General features: G+C 45.8%; 1 protein-coding gene across 2 annotated transcripts in view; it reads left to right on the top strand.

Annotated features, from left to right (window-relative positions):
- Nucleotides 1–27083, top strand: part of AP-2mu (adaptor protein complex 2, mu subunit) — an 88971-nt gene that overhangs the window by 12099 nt on the left and 49789 nt on the right. For both annotated transcript variants that reach the window (XM_037419487.2, XM_075891011.1), the window contains exons 3-4: nt 4472–4853; nt 24613–24860. In XM_037419487.2, coding sequence (XP_037275384.1) covers nt 4472–4853; nt 24613–24860 — 630 coding nt within the window. The remainder of the gene's footprint in view (nt 1–4471; nt 4854–24612; nt 24861–27083) is intronic.

Below are 27083 nucleotides of genomic sequence, written 5' to 3'. Positions count from 1 at the left end.
CATAGAGTGGCCAGCGGCATGCTCATTTGTTGCGGCTTTGTGCCTCGGCGATTTCAAGCCACATTCTCTCGAATTGTTTTGCTTGAAATGTTGCGGCATAATCCTTGCTCATCATGATCATAGTCACTGCTCACACAGCTATGCTAAGAGCATGAGGAGTGGGCGAGAATGAGCTACAATTTTTGCCAGAGAGTATGCCGCAGATCCATTTTCTCTTTGGCTTCACCTTGTAAAGTTGTGATCACGTCGGCCACTGTGACGTCTCTCTCGTTCACTAAGACCTCTTGCATTGTTCATGTTGCTTTCCGAAATCCACATCCACCGCTACAGCATCGTCGAAGCTTCATCTTACACCCTGTAGTTCTGCTACACTTCGCCCTGCATCATTTCTTCCTAACATGCAGGTTGGCTACCAATCAAAGAAAAAGGCTTCTGGATGAACCACTCCAAAAGATCGGGTTCAGTTTAGCCCTTCCGGGGGTGGTTTTCTTTGGGTCTACAGCACTAGGTTTTAGCCAATGGAGTGTTTGTGATGACGAATGCTATTTATTACGTGAGATGAAACAAATTGAATGCTAATCAGGCTTATTTTTCGACATTAGTGGATTTGTTTTGGGAAATAAGCTACACTTACTTGTTTCAAAAACTATCTATTGCTGAGCATTTGAGATTATCAAGATATTCTTTTATATATATAAACAAGGTGCCACCCCTTTCATGGCTGATCTCCTGTGGTGGGTTGCGGCAGTTTATTAAGAGTCAACTAACCCATCAAAGTCTTAGCTTGGTCCTTCAGCGTTCGCATAGCGCTACTGGGCAGCTTTTTTTTGTTTACAGTGATATACTGTGTAAGTGTTTGCTCCTTAAAGGGCCACTCGCTGGTTCCCATTGCAAATATCAGTTAGACCGTTGACATTGTTGTGTGTCCAATGATGAGCATTATACCACAAAAGTTTTTTCTATCAGTTCATTACGAGCTGAGAAGTTTTTTTTTTTAGAAGCGGCACGAAACGAGAATGAGAGAAGAGAAGGTGAGCCTGAAACCCTTGCCGCTACCCCGCATAGCATTCCCAAGCCAAACTTCTTTCCTACCCTCTCTGGCATCTTACCAAGAGGTCACGCGCGCATGACGTGCGCAATTAGGCCCAACCACCGAGCACACGAATGGCGTTGTTTTGTTCACCGGCGTTAATTTGTGGTCTTCTGCTTGTTTATGCGGGATGGTTTGGAAATGCTGGCATAGACGCGGTAGAATGGATTAGCACAATGTATGCGCGAACGCGTAGGAGTGTTGCTTTCGCTTTTACGGCTGTTGTCTGCTCAATGTGCTGACTATGGGGATGCGAAACGCTGGCACATTAGCCCCGCATCTCGTTTTGATTTACTGAAAATAATAAGGTAGACACGCGTTTTCTCTTATTGCATCACATTATTTATTTCAAGTCTTATTATTCTCTTCAAGCAACCCATTACATAAGCTACGCATGTGGTGCTAAATAATTTTCGCCATGTCGCGTGCCACTGTTCGCAACGTCAGAGCAGTCATCTACGTGGAGAACCAATGTCACTGCACTTGTCGTTGTGGGGTCTCGATGTGGAGAGCGCACCAGGTGCGGTCGCACCGAACTGAAACACACATTTAACTACCTTTAGAATGACAATATCGTCAGCCGAATTATTATAACATCAATTGTGATCCACACACTAACAAACCTTACACAGCATTACACAACATTGAAAAAAACATAACACAAGAACTCTCAAGGCGCTTCACCAATGCTTGACTTACCATAAGGGCACCCGGTGTGTAACCTGCGGTGCCGCACACCAGAAACCCGCCGCTAGAGATAACCATTTGTGCAAACCGCCACCCAGGCTTCCTGCCAGGCCTCACCGCCGGTGCTATACCATGATGATAATGGTGGTAATAAACGCTCATGAGCACAATACCACCTACTGCACTGTAATTGTGAACCATAAATGGAGACGCGTGCGGCATGAGACGCAAACATTACTGGGGATGTTAGCACCCCCACACTGTGTACGTAAAGCAATTCATGCATGTACCTCATGCCCTCTTTCTTCCAGCGCGTGCCCGCGAAAAGAAGAGGGAGCAGTGTTCATCTTGAAATTCGACCCATTTCCACGGCTTGTAACATTACGAATTTTGGCAGACGGGATCGTAAATGCCCCATCTATGCATTGCGCTTGTCATGTGAAAATCGTCAAACCTGATGAGTGGCCCTTTTTTTGATGGTGCTATCAACCCAGCAAAGCACAAATCGACCTCGCATTGCATTCCCCAAAACTGTGAAGAGTAGCTGGTGAGTTATAATTAAGGTCCAATAAAGCATTTTATCAGCCTGGAGCTGAATTAAAATACCTTGCATAACTTTCTTTTCTCACCAGCTGTATGGCAGCAGGAACACCATGAAAGAACATTGCATCTGCATAGGTGGTGTCCGAGACCAGTTCAAGCATGCAGCGACAGAATGTGAGACGGCGGAGGGAGCGGGAATCGCACTTTTAACGTCCCGCAACCATTATCTACCTATTTCACATAGAAGCATATTCAACTTCAGGGCCCACAAATATGGTATGCGAGCTTGGGTGTGCGAAATGAGGCATTGTGACGATTGTACTCAAGGTTAGAGTGTGGGAGACTCATCAGCTGCTGGTGTTAATGAGTATGCCTAGAAACTTATAATATGGAGATATATTTGAACATTACTATAAAAAGATGTAGATCAATTCCCTTTGAATGAGCCGTTTGGTTGCTTTTGTGAACACTCATTGTTATCGGCCAATTTGAGCACCTTTCTATTAGGTGCTATGATGAGATTTTGATGTAGATGTGTAATCTTGATAAATGTGTATAGATGGTGGAATTTCTGATGTAATTCTTAAAGGCAAACACTTTTTTGTGCACAAAATGTAGTGTTTCAGGGAAGAATTGAGATGAAATGGTGTGCTCTGTCGAATATCAAGTTTTCACCGAAATGTCTTTTATACAAAAAAGGGTTTTCATTTAAGAATACAGTATTGAGTAGCTACTCTGATGCATACCTGCCAACTCTTCCAATTTTCCCGTAAAATGTACGAATGTGACAGCACTTACGATTTTACGAATCGTGCCTGAAATTTTACGAAAAATATCCAATTTTCAATGGAAAAAAAGAAATAGTACAATAGTGTGGCCTCCGCGATTGACTATGGTGCATTGCTGTAGCTAGTCGTGGAGGCCACAAAAATGGCGTTTTGCTAAAGACCTATTCCATGTTTGTGAAGATGGAAGGCGCTGTGTGACGTCACGGCGCATTGGCTCCACCCAGTCGTCCCAGCAGAAAGCACCACACCAGCCTCTATGAACACGTGACGACGAGTGCAGCAGGTGCACAAGCTGCCTTCTAGAACAGCGTGTCGAGGCGCTCTTCGCATGTTGACAAGCTGCGGCAGCAACAGAGGAAGTTGGAGCGGCTGTAGAGGGGTTCTGGAATGAACATATGTGCTATGTTGACGTGTAGCTCCAGCTTTGAGAACCTCATCAAAACATATGAGGTACCTCAACTGCGGCAATGTAGCTCATTTGCGAAATGTCATCGTCGTTGCTGCAGCCTACATCACACGTGCACACTTTAATTTGTACTAATTCAAGGACAGACCCAGCTCAGCAAGAGGTTCTAAAGTACAATACGAAAAATATGTGGCCATGAATCGTTACGGTAAATCCTCGCATATAATAATGTACCGGAGAAGTTATCCATGCAAATGACCAAAACCAACCTCGGCAATACTTTCATTGGCAATACGCTTGCGATAATGCTTCAACAACATTCTGTGTACAATACGGTTACGTACTTGTAAAGTCCGTGACTCAATTCGTACGGTCAAGCCGACGCCGCAAAATGCGTACGACTGAGCAAGTTTCCCGCGTGATGTTTTTCTGTGAATTCACACGGGCATGAAAATATAGTGAAGCGCACCAGAGCCAGAACAGCCCTCTCTGGTACACTAGTGTCAGGTGTGTCATCGCAGCTGCGTATAATCAGAAAAAAGCATAGTCTAAGTTATGCTTTCGTTCACTGTTACTTTAATGAACCGTACCCGCGCAAAAAGAAACAAATGCTCGATCAATGGCTCGATGACCGAGGGACACCTTTAGTTCATGCCAATAAGGCGATACCATTTCACCGTGTTGAAGAACTTTGTGGTTATATCAGCAATGGCAACTGTGAAAAATGTTTCGCATATGGCAATGCTATCCAGAACGTTAACGTGCTTCGAGGCAATGTAAGCTCTGCTGGTAGAATCTGTTGTGTTGTTCATTCATTTTGCTAAAGATCTTGCTTATGTATTGTGTTTTCAACAAAAAATTGTTGCAGAAGTGCTTCAACTCTAAGAAGTACTAGTTATTTTGCTCTAATTGGAGAAGTAATGTGCTTGGGTGACCGGATGACCTGGATGCATGCAGGCGCAATGCGGTGGATGCGTTTCGGGTGAACGTGATCCACGCGAGGCAGCAGGTGCGCAGCCCAGTGACGAACATAGCGCGCACCTCGTTCTTCCACATGAAGCGGGCTAACATCTGGCTTGCCGCGGTGACGCGACAGAACGTCAACGCGGCCATGGTGTTTGAGTTCCTGCTCAAGATGTGCGAGGTGATGCAATCATACTTTGGCAAGATCAGCGAGGAGAACGTCAAGAACAACTTTGTGCTCATCTACGAGCTGCTGGATGAGCTTCTGGACTTTGGCTACCCACAGAACACTGACACGGGCATTCTCAAGACCTTCATCACCCAGCAGGGGGTCAAGTCACAGACCAAGGAGGAGCAGAGCCAAATCACTTCACAGGTACTACTCCCAGTAATTCACTGGATTGTTGTTGTTGGAGCCACAGTTTCTTACTTGTGTTAATTCATGAAGGACAGCTGTGTTACGTGAGTGGCCACAATGAATGCAACCCACTACCGTTTTACTGCTTTAGTTTATTTATTCATTGAGGGGGGAACCAGCGAATCGACATTGCATTTTGCATTTAAGGACACTGAATACAAAGGAGTTGTCACCCCCCCCCCCATCGTTTTCGATTGTCTTTATGCTCCAGAAAAATTTTGGGCTTCCATGGAACTCTGGGGAAGCTGGTGGGGTTTTCCAAGGCCAGAAAGTTTGAGAAGCCCTGACCTAGTGAGAAATCTGGCACTGCGACTGTTCAGCTTGCATGGGAGTGATGCAGAGAATTTGTCCAATCAACATGCTTGCAACTTTTGAGCGCACCTTTACTTGTGTTTTTTGTTGGTTATAAATAAAAGAACGAATCATTGTCAACTTCGTGACCCGATTTAAATTGGTAAGTCTAAAAAGTTAGTGAAGTGCAACTGCAGAACAGTGACCAAACGGAGCCAGTAGAACAAAGATTAGACAAATCCATGTACTACCCATCGTTCCCATGCTGGCTGAAACAACATGCATTGTAGCTCCCATAGACACATGTGCCAGTTTCAAGTGGGTTACTAGGGAACCTTGTGGTTGTGGCCTCACGTGTGGAATCTTACAAAGTGCTACATCGTGCCCATTGGCTGTGTCATCATTCCGTACCTCATCTACAAAGTTATCATAGAATGAGGGTCTATTGTTTTTTCTTGCATTGTGTCATGTTGTCCTTGTGGAGGTGCATTTTTTGACATTAATAACAAATTCTAGTTCCTTCCAGCTCTAGAAATAATATGGAGCTATCACGCGTTCACCGGGTTGAAAGCATGCAGGTGAGGGGGGCTTGGGAGGATATCAATACCCACGCGTAACACTCAGCTGTCACCAATTTACCTCATGAGCACTTTCAAGGGAACGTATTGAGATTGACGGGTGACTGGCGTGGCAAAAGCACACTTTATGCAAAGAACGGATGGAGCAAATACACAACTCGTAAAAGCACCCAAGAAATAAACTAATACTCGTGTACATACCAGTCTACAACGGACTGAACTAACGCCACTTTGTGTTAGAGCTAACTCTAGCCCTAGCCGGTAGATATCCAAGACGGCATTTTAGTACTGAAACATTCTAAGTTTGTTGTGTTGCTACGTCGACTCGGTGCCCTTGCTGTGTCGATGGTTCGTTGCTTTTGTCTTAGTCTTCCCCAAGTTTCTACCGTTGTCGTCCTGTTTCGCCAAACGAGACTTTCGACCTCATTGCTGGTTAATTCTGGTCTTCGTCGTATGGTCTGGTCATCGTATGCTCTGGCTCAGTTAGGCTACGTCTAACCCAACAGCGTCTTCACTGTGGTGCAGGCTGCATATTTTTATTTAGCAATACTGCAGGGTCACATGACTCCAAGCAGGAGTGGACACATAAAATTGCATCAAAAGAACGCATCAACAAGAAATTACACAATCGTAAATGAAAGATCTACACATGTAACAGTTCAATTCCATAACAATGAAGTAAGGACACCTTTATGCAAGTATTTCCCTCAATTCCATTTCGAAAACTTCAACATTGGGCCACGCCACGGTGGTCTTGTGGCTGAGGTACTCGGCTGCTGACCCGCAGGCCGCGGGATCAAATCCTGGCTGTGGCGGCTGCATTTCCGATGGAGGCGGAAATGTTGTAGGCCCGTGTGCTCAGATTTGGGTGCACGTTAAAGAACCCCAGGTGGTCAAAATTTCCGGAGCCCTCCACTACAGCGTCTCTTATAATCACATGGTGGTTTTGGGACGTTAAACCCCACAAATCGATCAATCAGTCGGTCAAACTTATATATTGGGACTATTCACAAATTCCTCGAGTAGTTTGTTCTAGGCGCTTATGGTTCTCGGAAAAAAAAAAGGAATTCTTAAATGTATTGTTTGAACAGCTGTATTCCTGTATCATTTTCCCGTTATGAAACCGATCACTTGTGCACACTGTGTGGTGCCTAATATATTGGCAATTGTTAATTTGTATTAGATCATTGTATATCAGATACAAGTATTTTAATCTGCATGTCTAGCTGTAAGTGTAACTAGACCAATAGAAAAGAGTGGTTACTTGGACTGGCTGGTATTGCATTTTTTGAAAGAAATATACTTTCTTAGTGTGCAGGGAACTTCTCCAGAAGGTGAAGCCGAGAGATAGCACAGAGCGCACTGTCCTATCTCTCGGCTCCATCTTCCTTCTGAAAACATTCCCTGTGCACTAAGAAACTATATTTCTTTCAAAAATAGACCAATGGATTTCACCATATCAGTCACACTATAGGTGCGTTTGCAGTTGATACAGATAAATCGGACAGCGGATCTTTGAATTCTCTCTCAATTTTAACAACATTCCTTTCTCTGTAAGGATCCCACAGGCATGAGGCATACTCGAAGCATAGCCGGACGAGTGCTTTATGCGCTGCTAGTTTGGCGTTACATGGTGAACGCATATGTTCTGGCTCGAAGTGGAGGAGCTGTGACAGGTTGTGGAAAGTCCAAGCCGTTTCACTCGAGTGTTATGAGATCGACGGCCCCTCCCGAGCCTCTTCGTCGACAGCCTCAGAACCTGGCTGTTCTACTGCTTCTGTTGCGGTAGCGACGCTCGTTTCCCACATCTTTGCAGCTCGGTGTGCCAACACTCGGTGCCAAGTCACCCTTTGCGATTTTTCTTCTCGGCTTTGGTCGCGTGCCATGGCCTTTCTCCGACCAATCTCTTGCGTCTACGTAACTGGTGCGCGTGCCCTCGGTGATTCTTTTCTTCTCATGCACTGTTGCCGAGCTTCCACATTCAGCAAGCGCCTCGTGCCCCTCCTTTATTCATCGCATTGGGCACTTTTTTGAAGAGTTTTTCCTCAAACAACTGCTCTTGTCCTCCTTCGGGATGCATTCTTCTGTTTTGCTGTGGACCTCACTTGACATCACTCCTGCACAGGCTGGTATGTCACCCTTCATCGTTGCACGCTTGTCACTGTCATGAGCAAAAGCCCTTCAGAAGGAAAAAGAAAAAAAGGAAGAAAATGAAGTATAGATGACGGTCGGCACTGTGCGAGCGCGTGCACCTAGAAGAGAAGCACTAGGTGCGATACCCGAGCGGCGATCGTCGTGTGAGCAGCGGCGAGCTGGCATTGTCGATGTGGGCTTGGCAGGAGAAGGTCGCATCGCCAGCAAACGCACTGGCGATGGGAGCGGCAGGACAGCAACTCGAAAACCTGTGATGCGGGCGTCCCGAGAAGTAGGAGACCTCGACGTGCTTCGTGGGAGGCTGCTCACGATGCAGCCGCCACGCACAGCAAGCGTTGACGTTCCTGGCACAAACCCCCTTTGAAGCAAGCGGCCGAAGACACTCCTTGGGTGGCCACATCACCGTGCAGCACCGGGCCTCGCCAGCGGCCGCTGGCCCAACCACACAGACATATGCCACGTCAGCAACGACGTAAGGCGACAACGGCAGGTGAGCACGTTGGCAGCGGCATGAATGGTGACGTTTGTAGACGGCCGAGAACCCCGTCAAAGAAACGATGAATCAGGACATTGGCGTAAAGACCATCACAGCTGACAAGCAAGATCGGCCCTAATCTTGAGCGGAACTTTCAGGCTAGAGATGCCTGGCGTTGACTAGAACGGTTTAGCGTGTAGTGTGGTTGGAGTGTAAGATTACTGGGTTCGAGTTTGAATCTGAAGGTATTAATATTGGTTTTTGTATATTTGTATATAGTGTTAGGAGAACGTGCGCCCAGCAGCCCTTTCCCTTTTACGGTAGCACGACAGCCTAGTTGCGAGGAGACTTTCTTTTCAAGACACGAGTCAGTGAAGCCTCTTACGAAAGGATGGAACACCCCCGTGGCCCTGCACTTGTGATTCCCCCTTCCCGGCTCACTGAACAGGGTTCCCCTCCCTCAGCGAGGGAACGCTTTCCCGTCAGGTAAGGGAAAACCAGGACTGTGAAGAAAGCTAGCATGCCGACGATCGGACGCTCTCTGGCACGGGCGACGAAAGGACGAACCCAGAACCCCCTGTGAGCCAAGGACGACGACCCTGGTATACTAAAACATTAAACCGACTAAGCAACAAGAAAAAACGCCTTTTCTGCCAGGCAAAATCTAAAAGAACGCCATGCGCATGGGATAAATACTACTCCGCCGAAAATGACTATCTTACAGCAATTTGCAACGCCAAGCACGCATTCTTTAACACGAACCTACCTAACATGCTAAGTGATAACGTAAAAAAATTTTGGCAGACCGTCAATCCAAAACCATCTCGCACTATCTCCCTTACTAACGAATCCGGTGAAGTGACCACAAATGCCGAGTGTGCTCATATTTTTAACATTGCATTCTCGTCGGTGTTCACCAGAGAACCTAGTATGCCTGCCGTTCCCACAACTACCCTGATAGGTTCCAGCATGCCTGCGCTAGCATTTTCCGCAGACGGCATTTCTTCCCTAATAAAAAACATTAAACTTTCCTCGTCATGCGGCATTGACGAAATTAATTCTAAACTGGTAAAGAACATTACCGATACAATTGTACCATACTTGCACCTCATATTCTCACAGTCACTCAGCACCGGCGACCTTCCGAATGACTGGAAAATTGGTAAGGTCATTCCAGTCTACAAAGCAGGCGACAGCAACTCCCCACTCAATTATCGTCCCATTTCATTAACAAGCATCCCATTCAAAATCATGGAACATGTCATATATTCTCATGTTATCAACTTCCTCGATTCCAATAGTTTCTTTCACACCTGTCAGCATGGCTTCCGCAAGGGACTTTCCTGTGAAACACAATTAGCACTCTTTCTTCACGACATACATACAAATCTTGACACCAACTTTCAGACTGACGCCATTTTCCTTGACTACGCAAAAGCATTTGATACAGTTCCACACAACAAACTAATACAGAAGTTATCCGGGCTAAATCTTGACCCTAACGTGTTAAGATGGACGTAAATAATGAATCCTCTGAACCTCTCGAAGTAACGTCAGGAGTACCGCAAGGGTGCGTCCTTGGCCCCTTGCTATTTCTAATCTACATTAATGACCTACCACTAACTATGTCTTGCAAAATCCGCATGTTCGCCGACGATTGCGTGATCTACCATACAATAACTAATGCTTCCGATCAACTAACCCTGCAACACGATCTGAACAACATTCAAGAATGGTGTGACAATTCGCTTCTCAAACTTAACCCCAACAAGTGTAAGGTTGTCTCATTCACTCGCCGCAAAAACCCTTTCCTATTCCCATACCAAATCACTAACGCCCCTCTAGAAATAGTACAGTGTTTCAAATATCTAGGTGTCACTCTGTCCGCCGATCTAACTTGGAATGCGCATGTCGCAAACATTATCTCATCTGCAAACAAAATATTGGGATTCGTGAAACGTCATCTGCGTTGCGCACCTCAACACGTAAAACTTCTCGCATACACATCCCTCATCAGGCCAAAACTGGAATACGCCTCTGCTATATGGAATCCACCTCAAATTTACCTAATCAATGACCTTGAATCAATTCAAAATCGCTCAGTCCGATTCATACATTCGTCATATTCTTGACATCAGTGTTTCATCCTTAAAAGCCCAATCTGGATTGCAGCCACTTGCCCTTCGACGCCGCATAGCCACTCTTTCCCTGTTTCATAAGCTGTTTCATTCGCCCCTCAACCATCCTCCATACGTCATCCCTCCGACGTACATTTCGCACCGCACCAGCCACCCCCTCCAAGTCTCCCGTTACCGCACTAGGACTGCTACCTCTCCGCATCTTTCTTTCCGCGTGCTGTGAAGGACTGGAACGACCTCCCAAACCACGTCGTCACAATCACCTGCCCATCAACTTTCGCTAAAAATGTAATAACTCATCTCTGTCAGTGAAACTTTATGGCAATGTATATACCCACACCTATGTAGCATATTTTATATTTTGAATATAGCAAAAGTTTTATATCCTGTATACCAGCCCCTTATGTGGCAAATGTTTTTTTATATCCTGTACATCCACCCCTTATGTAATACCCCCTTGTGGGGTCTTTAAGGAAATAAAATATGATGATGATGATATGATGCTGAGCTCAACACTACGCTCACTATCTCGAGCTTTTCTTCTGGCTTTAGTGCACATGCACTCCCTTCGCCTGATCGAGACCTCCATTCATTGGCCTTGTGTCTCCATTTTCACATGGCTGGCAAACTACTGCTGTTTCTTGTCTACTGCCTCTTGTTCGGTAATTCATAGCTATATGGCCTAGTGGATTGCATAGGAAACACTGCTGCTACACTATTGCCTTACTACCTGGCACCTCAGTTATGTGCCCTTTCCTCAGGATTGTCGCGCGTCGCTTTCTCGCGATTCCTCCGCCCTTGGGCCTCCAGAAACTGATCCGCCTGCTTGGCCATCTCCTCTACTGTGTGCAGCTTCTATTTCAGAAAAACAGCTAACTTGCTGCTACTACAGTTCAGGAACTGTTCAGCTACTATCCTGCAGTGGACCCCTTCATATGTTTTTTGTTTCTGACAGCTCGATCCATCAATCAAAATAGTTGGCAAGGCTGCTTGCCCGTCTCTGAGTTCTCAGCTCTACGCATTTGGAATTTCTCCTGAAACTCGTCGGCCATCACCTGAGCAAAACACTCATCGTAGGAACTTGTCATGTGCTGCCTTGCTTGGGAAGCAATGAGGACGAAGTGGACGTAGTCGCAAGCAGGCAAGCGCGTGGGCCATCAAAAACTGACGTGGATGAATAGGTGGATGGATGTATCCGGCTGTGCCCTTTAGATTGAGCGGCAGCTCACGCCACCTAGCCATAAAGTTAAATACTATCACTGTGTGTTTAAGGGGGGACATGGTGTGTGGAGATATTTTCTGTATTTGTGGACCAAACATGATGTAAATATATATGCTGATTTCGAATATGCAAAACTTTTTATTGTAGGTCAATTAATTTAGAAGATACACAATGCTGCCACTATTTGCCATGAGACGCTGAGTGTGTAGCGTCTCGGGGGTATTGCTGTATCACGGAGCACTTCTTGAAATTCGCTACTAGTGTCCTTCGCACCTTTTTCGCACCAAACTTGTGCTGCGTGCGGAATTTGCGCTCAGGATTTGACATCGTGAAACTTCTCTGCTGACACTGAGGCAAAATGGTGCGCATGGACGCGCGCCTCAATACCCGGAACAGACGAAGCCAGGAGCCTCCACCGATAGGGAGGCAAGCTCAAGTCACGTGCACGAAATAGCAAATAGGAAGGTGCTCTGATACTACTTTTTGCCGCTCATTTTACAAGCTGCCAATGGTTGAATTGGACCTATTCTGGCGGGAATTTGAAGGCGAAAGACAGCTCTCTCAAATAAGACCAGGCGGGCCACGCTGGCACACATGAAAGAGCAGGGGTGCGCCATGAAAATGTGCGATTTCAACGTTGATTTCAGCGCAGATTTAGCCAGAAAGTGCTGTATAGAGGGTTTCAGCGGCTGAAATATTATACGTATGAAATTCACGATATAAGGGCACTAGTAGCTGTAGATTTCAAAAACGCAATAAAAAAGTTTATTTCGTGATTTTTTGGTCTCCACAACCCGTGTCCCCCCTTAAGGATTGAATTTCACTCCTGCCTCAATTGCAACCACCAATCAGTTAGCCTCCTCCTGGTTATTTCAACCCGTTTAAAGTCTCTTTTGCCTTCACTGTCCCTAAACCGCAATGCTTTGAAAAATTCGGCACCATTATCTTCGACAGTAGGGTGGAGCCCTTTACAGAACAATATTTAATGTTCAGCCGTTCCCCTCCTCTCCATACGCACTACATACCGTGTCTGTGCCTTCGTATTTTACTCCGTACGTCTTGGTCCGCAATACTCCCGTTCTAGCCTTGAAGAGCACAGAACTACTCCGAGAATTATTGTAGATCTTTTCCCTTGCAATTTCCTGCTTTAAAGTTCGGTAGGTCTCCAGTGATTTCGTAAGCATTCCCATCTTCCACATGTCCCTCTCTGTTTCCTTCACCTTCTTCTTACCCGATGTTCCCTTTTGGCTTGGTATTCTGTTGTTGTCTAAATACTTGCTTGACAGTTTTTGAGTTCGTTTCTTCTGTTTAGTATCGACATTCTTCATGTACAAGTAACTGAAAACTTTCTTAGCCCAATGCTCCTCTCCCATTTTTCTCAATCGCTCTTCAAATTCTATCTTGCTGCTAGCTTCCCTGCCCTCAAATGAGGTCCATCCCATATCACCTTGTACTCCCCGATTTGGTGTATTCCCGTGAGCTCTTAAAGCAAGCCTACCTATTCCACGCGTCTTAATTTCTAATCTTGCTTGAACTTATGATCTGATGCACAAGACCGCATTAACGAACGTCAGACCAGAAACCATGACACCTTTCCATATTCCTCTCACTATGTCATACCTGTTGTAATTCCGCAGTGCCCTATTTTTCATGACTGCTACATTCCTGTTACCTTTAGTCGTTACGTATATTTCGTGTTCCCTTAGGAACTCTGTCCCATTGCTTCCATACGCCCAGATATTTGTGTTTATCTGTTATCTCTAGCGTGACCTCCTGTATCCTAAGCTCACTACCTTCATTATCATTGAAAATCATGACTGCTGATTTTTCCTTACTGAATCTGAAATCTAACTTATCTCCCTCATTACCGCAGATGACCATCAATCTTTGCAAATCTTGCTTGTTGTCGGCCATTAGCACTACATCATCTGCGTACATCAATGCTGGTAGTGCCTGTTCAATGAGTTTTCCTTGTTTGACGAAGGAGAGGTTGAAGCCAAGTCCACTTCCCTCGTATCTAGTTCGGCCTCTAGTCCTTGTAGGTACATCATGAATAACAAGGGTGACAGAGGACACCCCTACCTAAGGCCCCGTTTTACCTCTGTGGGCTTGGATACCTGTTTTTCCCACTTAATAACTACCTTGTTACTTTTACAGATATCCTTTAAATGATTAGTGAATCCATCTTCCACACCTAGTGTGTCCAGTATTCCCCACAAGTCCTCTTGAACCACGTTATCGTACGCTCCTTTGATATCCAAAAATGCTAGCCACAGGGGCCTGCGTTTCTTTTCTGCTATTTCGATGCACTGCATCGGTGAGGACAGATTGTCTTCCAACCTCCTGTGTTTCCGAAACCCGTTCTACAGTTTTCCCAGCACCCCCTCATCTTCTATCCATGCCTGCAGTCTTTCCTGTATAATCTGCATTGCCAGCTTGTAGACCACTGATGTCACTGTTATAGGACGGTAGTTGTTTATGTCAGCTTTGTCCCCCTTTCTTTTATAGATCATGCTCATCCTGCTAAGTTTCCATGCATCAGGGACTTCATCATCGATTATTATTTTGCTCACTGCCTCTCTCAAAGTCTGTTTAGACTTTGGACCCAATGTCTTTATCAGCATAATTGGAATGCCATCTGGGCCTGTCGATGTACTACTAGGAACCCTCTTCTCAGCCCGTTCCCACTTTCGTGAAAATGGAGCCATTGTGCCACTTGATCCATCCTTGTCTATTCTGGTGCATAAGGCACTTCTTTGTTGAAATTTTTCTGTCGCCCTTGTTCTTATATATTCAATACCTCTGTCCCCTTCTAGCCTTGCACCTTGAGCTGTAGTTGTAAACCTCTGCTCTAGGCTTGTCTCATTTCTTAGAGAGTTTAGATGATTCCAAATTTTCACAGCTGCCTTTCTTTTTTATGTACTTCTGCCAGCCACTGAGCCCCCTTTCTTCTAATCTTTTCATTGATTAGAAGGGATGCTTCCCTTCTTCAGCTTAGAAAGATGTCCCATTTTCTTTCAACATCATCTGTCTGTTCACCCCGCTGCTTAGCATGTCTGTGCTCCCTAGAGGCTTCCTGACGTTTTGCTCTGACTCTTAACTTCCTCATCTCACCAAATCTTGGGTTTGTGTCTTCTTTTCCGAATTGACTTGTCACGTGCCTTTGCAAGCTCTAGCTCAGTCTAATTAGATTTGTGTATATCCACACTGTTTTATTATCCTAAGTGATTACTTTCTCAATTCGTTTACTAGCTATTTCTATTTGCTTTCTTAATAAAAATTTTCCTGTAGTTGCTCATCTTGTCTCCTTCCCGCTTTCACTGCTCATCTAAAACTTAGCTTGATACGTTTGTGATCACTACCCAGACTTCTGGAGCCACATTCATCTATGTGCATTCCCCTGAGCCTATCATACATCCTATGTGACATCAGTGCATAATCTATCGTCGACTGCAGCCTTCCTACCTCCCATGTTATTTGCCCTTCACACTTCTCAGTACTGTTGCAAATGATCAAATTATGCCTTTCACACATATCCATGATCATTTTGCCAGTTAGGTCTGTATATCCATCTACATCTTCTATGTGTGCATTCATATATCTTAGTATAATTATGTCGCACTCTCCTCCTAATTCCTCAATGTCTTTTGATATACACTCTACCATTGCCTGGTTTTCCTCTCTGGCCTTTGCTCCTGTCCACAAGGACACCAAGGAGTGTCATCTGCCCAGCTATTTTCCCTTTTAACCATAAATGTTCCATGCATCCGTGCTTGACTCTTTTCCAAACCATATTTTTATGTATGAATGCACCAATTCCACCCTCCTTTTTGCTGCCTTCCGTTCTATTGCAATATTCCCATACGTAGTCTGGATTGCAAGGTGGTTGCTCAATGTCCCGAAGATGCGTCTCCATAACCCCATATACCATCAGCTCCTCATGCCTCAACTGCTCTTCTATCTCATCCCACTTTAACTTATTCTTGCCACCCTGCATGTTAATAAAGCCTATGTCTGACTTAGCTGGGCCATTGTGCTTACGTCGATTTCTTCTCTCACGGACTCCATGTGGCTTCAATATTTGTGCCCTTTTAGAACCGTCTTTGACTAAACTGTTGGCCTCAGGGTTCTGGGTGCCCCTAAAGAAGCTGCTGCTTGACGACCCATTCTATTATCGACCGTCCTGCCCTCGCACCACTGTAGTGAATGCCATCCTGTGCAAAGGGGCAAGCGCCGGGCTCGTACATGTCTTGGTTCACTTCCATTACGCTGTATCCAAGTTGCCGGCTCATACTCTTGGTCTTGGTCACACTGTTGGCCTCCACTACCCTCCTTTCAATCTTACGAGACTGCCCCCAGGCCTCTGGGACTGTGCATATGGTCACATGCACACTCCCAGAGGCTTCTCGGAGCTTACGCATCCCATCCTCTGTCTCTGAAGGTTCTGATCCTTGCCCGTCCACACATTATTGAGCCCAGCATGAATAATGACGAGATTTTCACCCTCCATGCTGTCCTCTACAACCTCCTGAGTTTTGGCCAGTGCATCCACCATGCTCTTCCCTGACTGGGCTTCCATCCTCACTCTCCCATCTTCCTTCACTTTCGTGAAGACGCCATCCCTAACCCTGGCCACGTTAGTCCCCCACCACAAAGACCCTCCTACGCTCCAATCGCTGGCTTCCTGTTTGTGATGGCACCCCTGCTTGCTTCACCTGTTTTTCTCTCTGCAGTGTGTTGTGTGTTCCTGTCCTAGTAAGCAAAATGCCAACTAGTGAGCATTGTTGGAATCGCCGAAGAGGCACCCTTGAGCGGTGACCCGAGGTGCACACGCCGGACAGGGCACGAGCATGAGAAGCTTGCTGAGGAAGCTTCTAACTATCTGTCCTTAGCTTCAGCCTCAATTTCAACATGAGAGCATCAACGGACAACAAGAAGTTCATATCTGCTGTAGAGAACACCGCCAGTCAAGTAGATCTCCCGCGCCACGATGAAGCCCGCACACGTGGTGTCGGTTCTTTTGCAGTTCTGGGCACCTCAGAAGCGTGTCAAGTGGTCGAAGGCTTCGTGGCAACTGTGAGGCTGTGATCCATCCTGCTGAAAAGGGGAACACAACTGTTCTGTTAGACAGAGCTGACTACTCATGGCAGATGTTGACGCTGTTGGAGGATCCCCATACGTGCCTCTTGATCCCTGCACGTACGGGCCTCTTAGGGGGGATGGAATGCTCATAATGCGAAAGACGTCCAAAGGCTCCTGGCTGATGTCTTCCAAGTGGTTCCCCCTGAATGAAAGTCACTGTATTTCACATTACTTTGTTACAACAATTTAGCACCGGCTTTTTACGGCCTGCCCAAGGTCCACAACAAGCTAGACACTCCTATGCGTCCAATTGTAGACTCTGCGCGCTTGCCTCTGCACATGCTATCAGAATCTTTCCAGTGTTATTTCACTCTTGTAGGACACCGTGAATCCCACATCCGGAACTTGTAATACTTAATGGACAAAGTCCGTGACGTCGACCTCGATCAAGATATTTTGGTGTCCTTTGATGTGAAAGTGCTTTTTACCAGTGTGCCAGCAGAACTGGCTGTGGGTTTGTGCAAGACAGATCTGGAATTGGATGCATATCTAGCGGAAAGATCGCCAGTCAACGTACCCGGCTTAGCTAGGCTTTTAGTTATGTTCGTCAAATACTTCTTTTCCTTTGAAAAAAAAGTTATACGAACAGATCCTTGGTATGGCTATGGGTGCTTCTGTATCGATTACTGCTGACTATGGAAGTGATTTAAAGTCAAGCCCTCTCCTCACTTTGCCCAGCTCTGACGGTGTTCTTCAGAGATTTGGACATCATTTTTTGCATCATTCACCGAGAGGCGGTTCCGGGGTTCATTTCACACCAGAACTGCATGGAAGCAGCAATTCAATTCATGGTGGAGAAAGAAAACAAGCTCTTATTTCTTGATATGCTCATTGCAAGGAAAGGGCCTACTTTGTCATTTGGCGTGTTCAGGAAGGTGACCGCACAGGTCGTTACTTCATTTTGATAGCATGCAGCCTGCTTCTCTCAAAAGGGCAGTGGCTTCTACATTTTACAACGTGCGTCGAAAATGTGCACAAGATTATGCAGCCAACGTACGTTTGGTGCGGCATGAATTGTCAGTGTGTGGCTATTCGAATTACTTCGTGTACGTTGTCGAACTACAAATTGTACGTCCACAATTGCCGTGTGCTGCATCTGGTCAAAAGCGCATGGGAATACCGTATATTCCCTCCATAAGCGAAGCCCTCAGCTGTGTTCTGCGTTCCTACAATGTCCTGGTGGCACATGTTCCAGACGAAAAACTGTGACAATCTCTCGTAAATGTGGAGAACAGATTAGCAAAAGTGAAGTTTCCTGGTTTGCTGTATACCGTCCCATGCGCTGGTTGTGACGATGTGTATATCGATGAAACTGGTGACTTTGAACGGCGTCTCAAGCAGCACAATCATGATGTGAAGAAAAGAAGTGTGAAATCCAGTGCTTTGGCTGAGCACGTGTCAGGTGGTCACAGGATAGACTGGGAGAACGCACATGCTCTCGCTGGAGAAAAAGGACTGTCACGGCATCTTTATTTTAAGTCGCTAGTGATACAAACCACTCCGCGCACTCTAAACAGGAACGATGGTAATCTACAATCAGTAACACGCTGCCTGCGTGATATATTGAAATGTACATAAGGCGAACTGCTTGACACGTTTTCATTTAACTTTTGAACAAGACTAGCGTGTGGGAGCCGAAACATCTTTCTATGCATTTCTAACCTTTTACTTTGGTCAGCACTGTGCCCGCGGGTTCTTTTCCTTCAACCAAGCTCCTAAAAGTCCCAGTTGCACTGCAAGGCTGAAGCAATGAATGCAATAGGAGCAAATTGTAAAGTAGATGAAGTGAGGCTGGCAGCTAACTCTTTATGATCTGATCTGGCATAACTGTACGAAACCCTTGTGTAGGAGAATACGGCCACTTCAAGGAAAGCAAGACTTCTCGCACAGTCTCTTCGCGATAAGAATGCTGCATGTGGAAGTGTTCGCAAGTCGCCCACTGATGACTGCCGAGCTAGCCAGAGCTAGCATGCGCGCCAGCGATTGAGACCATGCCCTTAGAAGCAAAGTCCATAGTTGTTGCTCCAGCGACACCTGCCCGCCCTCCCTCGTTTTTTTTTTTCCATGCTCTTCCTAGATGGCCGGAGTACTTCTTCTCTGCTTCAACTACAGGCCTCTCGGGTCGGGGTATCTAATGTCACGGCACGCGCCCTCCGAGCGGTGGAGATGGGCCGGAACATTTGAACTATGCTTCAACCGCATTCGCCGCCCATGCTCGCATGCATTTACTTGCAGATAGAACATACAATGCACGAGGGTATGTTATCAATTAGAAATTTATACGGGATATGACCTCGTCGTCATAAACACGTCGGGAGTTTTCATATAATTTCTATCGCAATGCTGAGCTTATTGCACATTTTAGCCGATTGTTTATAAAATGCAGCACTAAACTTGCTTGAAAAGGCCCTTGTGGCTGCTCCAAGGCTGCTAGAAAAAGCACTTTTGCCTGCTCCCAGGACTGATCCCAAACCCACGTGCCTTGTTTCACCTCTGTTTTGGACATAGTCTGCTCGAGCTTTGAACTTCGAATACTATAATATACGTTTTTGTGCGCCATTGTTGATCATTCGTTTTGTGTTTGTCTCTGCATTTATTACTATGCGCAATCTAGTGCTAAATAAGGCAGTCGTAAAAATCCCGCTGGGCTCTTTTAAGATGTTGTTTTGTGTTTGTTCTTTTTTTTTTTTTTTGGAGATGCTTTCTTGAGGCACATGTGGTTGCTGCCGAGTGTACTTACCTATGCAAGTCAGTCAGTACAGGGCAGGTTGTTCCATCTTGTGTTCAGATGCCCAACAAGCTGTAAACACTACGCCTTGTTTCTTTATGGAATGGAAAGCATGCTTTGCTTCATAACTTTTCATGTCTACATGTGCGAGATTACCCAGCAGCTTTCATTCCTCGAACTCGTGCATGCTGCCGTTCCTTAGGTCAGGCATCCTGTGCCCACTTGTATTCTCGCTAAAAGACACTTCACTTGTACAAAGCCACTACAGTAAAGTCTCGTTAATTCGACACTCGTTTATTTGGAATTTCGGTTAATTCGGCCGTGGCATCTAATCCTGTCCAAAATGTGCCTTGCTCTATTACTGAAAACTCTCATTAAATTGGACAAATTTGGCAGCGCTTCGGTCAATTCAAACGCCCGACCGCCGTCGAGTCATGACAAGGAAGCAGCAGGAGATTCTGCTGGCCAAATCGACGGCACATCTAAACTTTGGGATTGGATTGCAGCCTCTGAGATTCATAACTTCGTCCATGGGTAGTACATCTTGGAGGCACCCCCCCCCCAAAAAAAAACAACAAACAAATGCACATGGTGGTTTACACAATTAAAATGGAATGCAGTGCATCGCTACTGCAATCAACAGGCAACCTAAGGATTTGCTTTTCCTTTTCCCTGCGCATCAAACATGTTTGCGTGACAATTGAGTTGGATCACTCACCTCTAGTGTGCTTTAAATTATTTATCTGTTCGTGTTCAGTGCCGTCTGCAGTCTCACTGTTTGCTGTTTTTGAAAATTTCACCGGTTTTTATTTAGTTTTTATCACTGTGCGTTTTTTTTGTGTGTGTGTGGGCTGTCCACTTCGTGCGCGCGCGTCTACTGCGCAAGCGAGGCTGGGATGCGTATTTTGGAATGCTGGCGCGGCATCGCATGTGAGAGAGAAAAGAGAGCAAGGAGGAAGTTGGCCGCTCCCTCAGGACTGCTCGCACGTTATTGGTCCTTCCTCTCAAGGTCATTTGACTGGGGATGTGCACACCTGCAAAAGCACGCACTTTTGAAAAGTTAATTCGAGCGCGAAAACTTGACACGATCACTCACACACGCACACACCCATGCATTAAACACACACAGCATGTTTGATGCATGGGTGTGTGCGTGTGTGAGTGATCGTGTCAAGTTTTCGCGCTCGAATTAACTTTTCGAAATGCTCCACCAACTAGCCCAACAAGTTCTTTTAAAAGCACGCACACACACATGAAGTCTTCACCGCTGTTCCATCGTGCAGAAGCACCCTTACTACTTCACTGCTGCCTTAGGATCACGCGGCCGCTCGTTCCAATGCGCCACCGTGCGGTGAGGCACCTGTGAGTGGTTTCGATTAGGTGGTGATAGTTTCAATGTGCGAAGTCGCTTTAGCTTATAAACCTGAAGTGGCTCCGCGTCATGTGCATGGACGGCAATGTGCACGAGTGAATCGCAAGCTACAACCAGACATCAAACACGAGGTGAATCAACAACAATACCAGAAATCCAAAGAGGCAAGTTGGCATGCTGTTCGTTTTCGTCCCAAGGGGCAAAAAGCCAAGTAAATTTCATCATATCGACTATAATTGTGAAGCCACACTTGATCCGCGCTTCCCAAAATGCTTTCTGCACTCGGCATGGTTCTCGACTGACCTGAGGTCAATGCATTGGTAGCATTCTGCACCTGATGAGGTTCTGTTAATTGTGTATCCGGGGTGCTAGCGAACCAGGGAATGTTACATTAGCCTCGACGTTAACCACCTACTTCTTGTTTACGCGGGGATACTGCTGGTTGTGAAACACATGTGGCTTATTTACTTACAGGACGGACATGCTGTATGCCAGCTTATCGTATTGAAATCAGTGAAAACAAAAGGTTCTTAGTTTCAGTTAAAAGCAACATATTAAATGCGCTAATTATGCCAGTGTTTAACACTTTCGTGGATTTCAGCAGCGGCATTTCCACGCTTCAGCTGAGATTTTAGTGTACAATATTATGACATTTAATCATTAACAGAACGCCGCAGCTTTCAATATGATGAGCGAGCATGCACATGTCTGTCCTGAAAATAAATAAGCGACATGTGTTTCACAAGCAGTATTCCCACGAAAATAACTAGGTGGTTGACCTCGAGGCTAATGTAACATTTTGTCGTTCAGTAGCACTAGTGTGGCTTCCCAATGATCGTGGATATCATCAAATTACATTAAATTTAGCTTTTAGCCATGTGTAAACGAAACAGAGAGCAGCCGAACTTATTTCTTTGGATTTCTGTTTTTCTTATTGATGATAGTCGTATTTGTTGCCTGGCTGTAGCTGGCTATTCACTAGTGTGCGTCACCGTCCGTGCACATGTCGACGCGAAGGACCTTTAGTGCGTTAAGTGATAATTTCGAACTGGCGTCTATTTTGTGCGTGAATGTCGGTCGGACTGATGTCGTTCACCAAAACGCACCTGAAGTTCGCCATGCCAGTTGGAAGCACGTTGCTGATCAAAACCACCTCGAAGGTCAAGTGGTACGTTGGAACTTTAAATCGCACGTGAGTGTCGACCGTGCTCACGGCACGGATGAAGTGGTTGATTGAAAAAAAGAGGCAATCTTTTCGACAATCCTTGCGGATGAGTCATTGTTTATTCATTAAAAAGGAAAAAAAAAAGCAAGAATGTTGGAGGGAAAAGATGAGAAAATGAGGGAGGAATGCACAATAACTGTTCAAGAGAGGGCACCCTAACAGAAAAAAGTTTGAAAAGGATGGGGGATAAAAGAGAAAACGATTGGATTAAAATAAGAGAAGTGAAAAGAAAAAGGTTCTGACTCGTGAAAAGGAGAAATGCTAGTTAACCGTGGCGAGCAACGTAAAAAAGCCGCAAAGTTCGATGAACCCTTGCCGAAGCATGGTTCAGCTTAGCTCCTCGAGATAGAGAAGGGGGACGCAGAAAGGAAATGTAGAGAAAGTGGCGTGTGCAGTTCCCCCTCAGGGTACAGGGGGGGGGGGAGTTCCATCAACCCCCTCTGTTCACCTGAGCCCCTACTTATTATGTCAATGTAAAGTGCCGACTATGTGCTCCCTTCCTCCAAAGGTGATCAGCCGCAACCCCACCATTCGCATGCCAAGAGGGTGGGGGTGCTTCCATGCATTCCTATGTACGTGCGCACGTTCATTTGCAAATGCGCGCTTGCCCAGGCACGTCACCTCAAGTGACGTGCCTAGGCAATAGCGCTTGGTGAAAGTGCTTGAACCCTCCTCACTCTTTCTCTTCTCTTTCGCGTGGAATGCGGCACCAGTATTTCAAAAATGCCGCCGAGATGGCTTTCCTACAGTCTCCTGTGGCACCAACCGCCCCAACTCTCACATTGAAGAGGGCGAAGCAAAGGATTTGGCTGCGAAGGTGAAAATATTGAAGGCATTGCGAGTGGGAGCATCTAGAAAAGAAGTGATGGAAAAGTTCAAAGTGAAGAAAAGCACGTTCAGCACTTAGAACGAAGAGCAGATTATGCAAGCGTATGACGGAGACGTGTTTGGCGACCAAAGGAAAAAGCTTTGAACAACAGCGCATCCCAAGCTAGAAGCGCTCTTGCATTGGACTGCCGTTTCGCGCGATACACATATGCCCTTGAGCGGCCCCCTTTATCTGCGCACAGGCAGAGAAGTTCGTGGTGACCATAAACATTGACTCCTTCAATGCGTCGGCTGGTTTGACCGCTTCAAGAAGCGACACGGGCCGGTGTTCCGCTTTGTGTGTGGTGAAAGAGGTGCGGTTGACAAAAGTGTTGTGCAGGACTGGCGGTCTGGACTATCCGTGGACCTTTCTACGTATGAGCCGTGCAACATTTTCAACTCTGATGAGACAGGGCTGTTCTATAAGGCTCTGCATGACAAGACAATCGTGTTTGTGCATCGGTGGAAAATGAAGTAAAGAGCGGGTGACAGATTTCTGGCTGCTAATATTACCGGCACAGAGTGGTTGCCGCTGCTGGTGATCGGGAAGGCTGCGAAGCTGAGATGTTTTAAGAATATTAAGCAGCTGCCTGTCAACTACCGGTTTAACAGAAAGGCTTGGATGACTGCCAAACTCTTTCAAGCTTGGCTGTGTCAGCTCGACCGCCACTTGGCGGCCAAGGCTTGGAAGGTATTGTTCGGCTAGACAACTATAGTGCACACATGAAGGTGTACGGGTTCGAGAACATTGAAGTGCTATTCCTGCCTCCCAACCCAATGGCTTTCCTGCAGCCGATGGACCAGGGAATTGTACAGTTCGTCAAAAGCTGCTATGGAGTGCAGGATCTTGAGCGGTTGTTGCTCTGCATGAAGTCAGGCAAGCAATACGAAGTAAGCCTGCGAAGCCCAATCCACATGCTGACACACATGGGGAACACATTGCTTGCAGTAGTCGCAAACTGCTTTAGGCATAGCGGCTTCATGCACAATGCTGCTGATTCGGAGGTGGTGGCTGATGAAGAAACCGGCGAAGAGCAAGACGGCCGCTATGTGAGCATGATGCCAGCTGATGTGCCCCTGGGCGAATCGACAGTGATGTTGCCGTGGCCGGCACAGTCACTGACAGCGATACCGTCGCCGAAGTCTTGGACGGTGAAGGGGAATCTGCTGATAAAGACATAAGTGATGCCGAGGACCATCCACGCCACACTATGAAGGAGGCTGCGTATGCGTTGGCCGTTTTGGAGGGCATATGCATGCTTTCCTCGGACAATGTGCGCGGACTAAGCCACCAGTAGTAAATTCGCAAAATTTTGACTTCATCGTACATTGCGTCCGTGAAGCAAACCGCGATCAGACTTTTTTAAGAAATAATAGTCTGATGGTGTAGGAGACATTTTTCAAGTGTTTAGTTCGTACTCGCAATAATTCATAGCCTCGGTTTATTCAGACATTCTCTCTGGTCCGGTGAAGTCCGTATTAACGGGGTTTTACTGTATATAAAAGACTTTTCAATTTGGTGCAGGTAACGGGCCAGATCGGCTGGAGGCGCGAAGGCATCAAATATCGCCGCAACGAGCTGTTTCTGGATGTCCTGGAGTACGTAAACCTTCTTATGTCTCCCCAAGGCCAGGTGCTCAGCGCACACGTGGCCGGGAAGGTCGTAATGAAGTCTTACCTCTCGGGCATGCCCGAGTGCAAGTTCGGCATCAACGACAAGATCACCATGGAGAGCAAGGGAAAGGTGTCTACCCTGGACGACCCCACGCGCAGGTAGCCCAGTCTTTCTTTCTCTCCTTTGCTCATTTCGCCCCCCTTGCACAACTGCGGAGGAGGAGCTCAATCGGCATTTAAACATTTATTGCCAACAAGCAGATCTACGAGAGTTGCTCGTAATTACTACATATAGAAGTCGTGATACTTGAGAAGGAATTTCTTTCAGCTGCAACGGCTAAGTTTGTGTTTGCAACATTATTATTATGCAAGTTGTGTGGCAGGAGAGCAACATACGTGGCTCATTGGTTGAATGGAACTTTCTCCATGGTCGGTAGGTCTTGACTTAACATCAGTATAGTGCATGACTCGCTTGGTGAAAGAATTAAGACTTTTCTTCTCTCAAGATGAATGCAACCAAACAGGAATTGCTTATTCGATGCCTATGATTTAATTCTTTTTATGTCAAAGTGGCTGACTGCACAATGATTATGGTAAGTACTTAATTAGGTGGTAATTGCAACTGATTGTGTAACTAAAGCACTAATTCATTTTCTTTGTTGGAATGCAATATTGAGTGGATTGAAGTTATGTGAATTAGGCATTTTTCTAAACAGTGCATCATAAATTGTGTCTGGAGGGTATAAATTATTACGTATTGTATTATAACACGTTATTGTATTTATATTCAACTGAAAAAACTTGGATACCTGTAAAGTCTGTGTGAATTTTTTTTATCCTGTCAGATAGCATTGTTGTCTTATAGATCATGCTTTACTCTTTCATTACCACGCCTATCCAAATATATCAACGGTGATTGACGTCTTTGGATCATCGATTTTGGCATGTTAAATTTACTTCTCGTGCACCCAGCACTTTCTACTAGTTAGTCCTGAACTTTCAGAATCAATTTGCATTGGCCCGTTTTGGCAACACAGTGATTTTTGACAGACCTTTGCGCAAACCAATGGGCTTGTATTGTTGGAAAAGTGCACTAGGCTGGTGAACTTGACAAAAGTGTGTGTACCTCGTGATTATGGTACAGTAACATTGAAGTTTTGTAATTAAAAGAACCTTTGCAAGCCAAATATCGAATTAAAGTGTCAGCTTCGCAATTGGACTATGTTGAGCAGTAATGATAGCCAGAAATTTATGCCATATATTCAATAGAAAGCTGTTCCTAGAAGTCGGGCAAAATTTGTTCCACAAGAAATATTTGCGAAGGTCCACTGCATGTTTAAGGTGTTTAGGTGGCCGTCTATGACAATTTTTAACAACTTTGGTTTTGTTCTCATCGTTACTATATCAGACACAGGGTCGCATCTAGTGTCACTAGTCACTCCTATGATGCCGTCACGCTTGCATTGGTGCGCATCAGCGCTGAAAAACACATGCGCTGCTTGAAACTGTCTTGCAACCTCACTTGAATTGAGTGACGACGAGCTTAGCGTTCGAGGATGACAGCACCTCAGCTTCAAGTTTTATGGCGACGATGTTTTTGGTCAGCTTGATACATCTACTGCCGTTCATGGGTTTGTTGTTTACATTGCGGCAGAGGAAAATAATCCTTTGCCGCAAGTGCGCATAATTTCTGACATTTGCGCACAATCTTACAAATATTCTGGTTACGTGCGTGTTCCATACTTCGCTGGGGCGCAATGTGCTGGCACTGGCTGCAGAGCTTCTCCTAACAACTAGAAAGCCCCTGGAGCACATCTTGGCCCGGACTACAAAACAGTGCGAAACATTTTAGAACTGCGGCGATATTGTCCTTTTTTTTTTAATACAGTACAAGGGAAAATTCAGAAAGATATGCTTGGATGCATATATTGGAACGCCAACCTATGCGGTGTAAGGTGGCTCATGGAAAGAGGTGACGCTAGATGAAATAGCGAAGTTCATTGGGAATCTCGTTTATAGAGGGATTAATCGCATCACAGGCATCCATCTAGCTCTATTGGAACACCGGATGACTCTTATCGCAACACAACAGAAATTTACTGAGAAAAATTGTACAAGTACACTTGTCTCACAAAAAAAAAAACACCATGCAATGCTTCACCGCATGGCACGAGCAACAAAGCAGCACCTCGGTACCGATTTTCTTTGTCTAAGTTATTGATAAGTGGGGTGTAACATCCCTAAACCACCATATGATTATGAGAGACGCCGTAGTGGAGGGCTCCGAGAATTTCGACCACCTGGGGTTCTTTAACGTGCGCCCAAATCTGAGCACACGGACCTACATTTCCGCCTCCATCGGAAATGAAGCCGCAGCAGCCG

Source organism: Rhipicephalus microplus, chromosome 3 (assembly GCF_043290135.1).
Source record: "Rhipicephalus microplus isolate Deutch F79 chromosome 3, USDA_Rmic, whole genome shotgun sequence".
Lineage (NCBI taxonomy): Eukaryota > Metazoa > Arthropoda > Arachnida > Ixodida > Ixodidae > Rhipicephalus > Rhipicephalus microplus.
The sequence above is the reverse complement of the archived record's forward strand: the minus strand, read 5'-3'. Positions and strand labels throughout refer to the sequence as shown.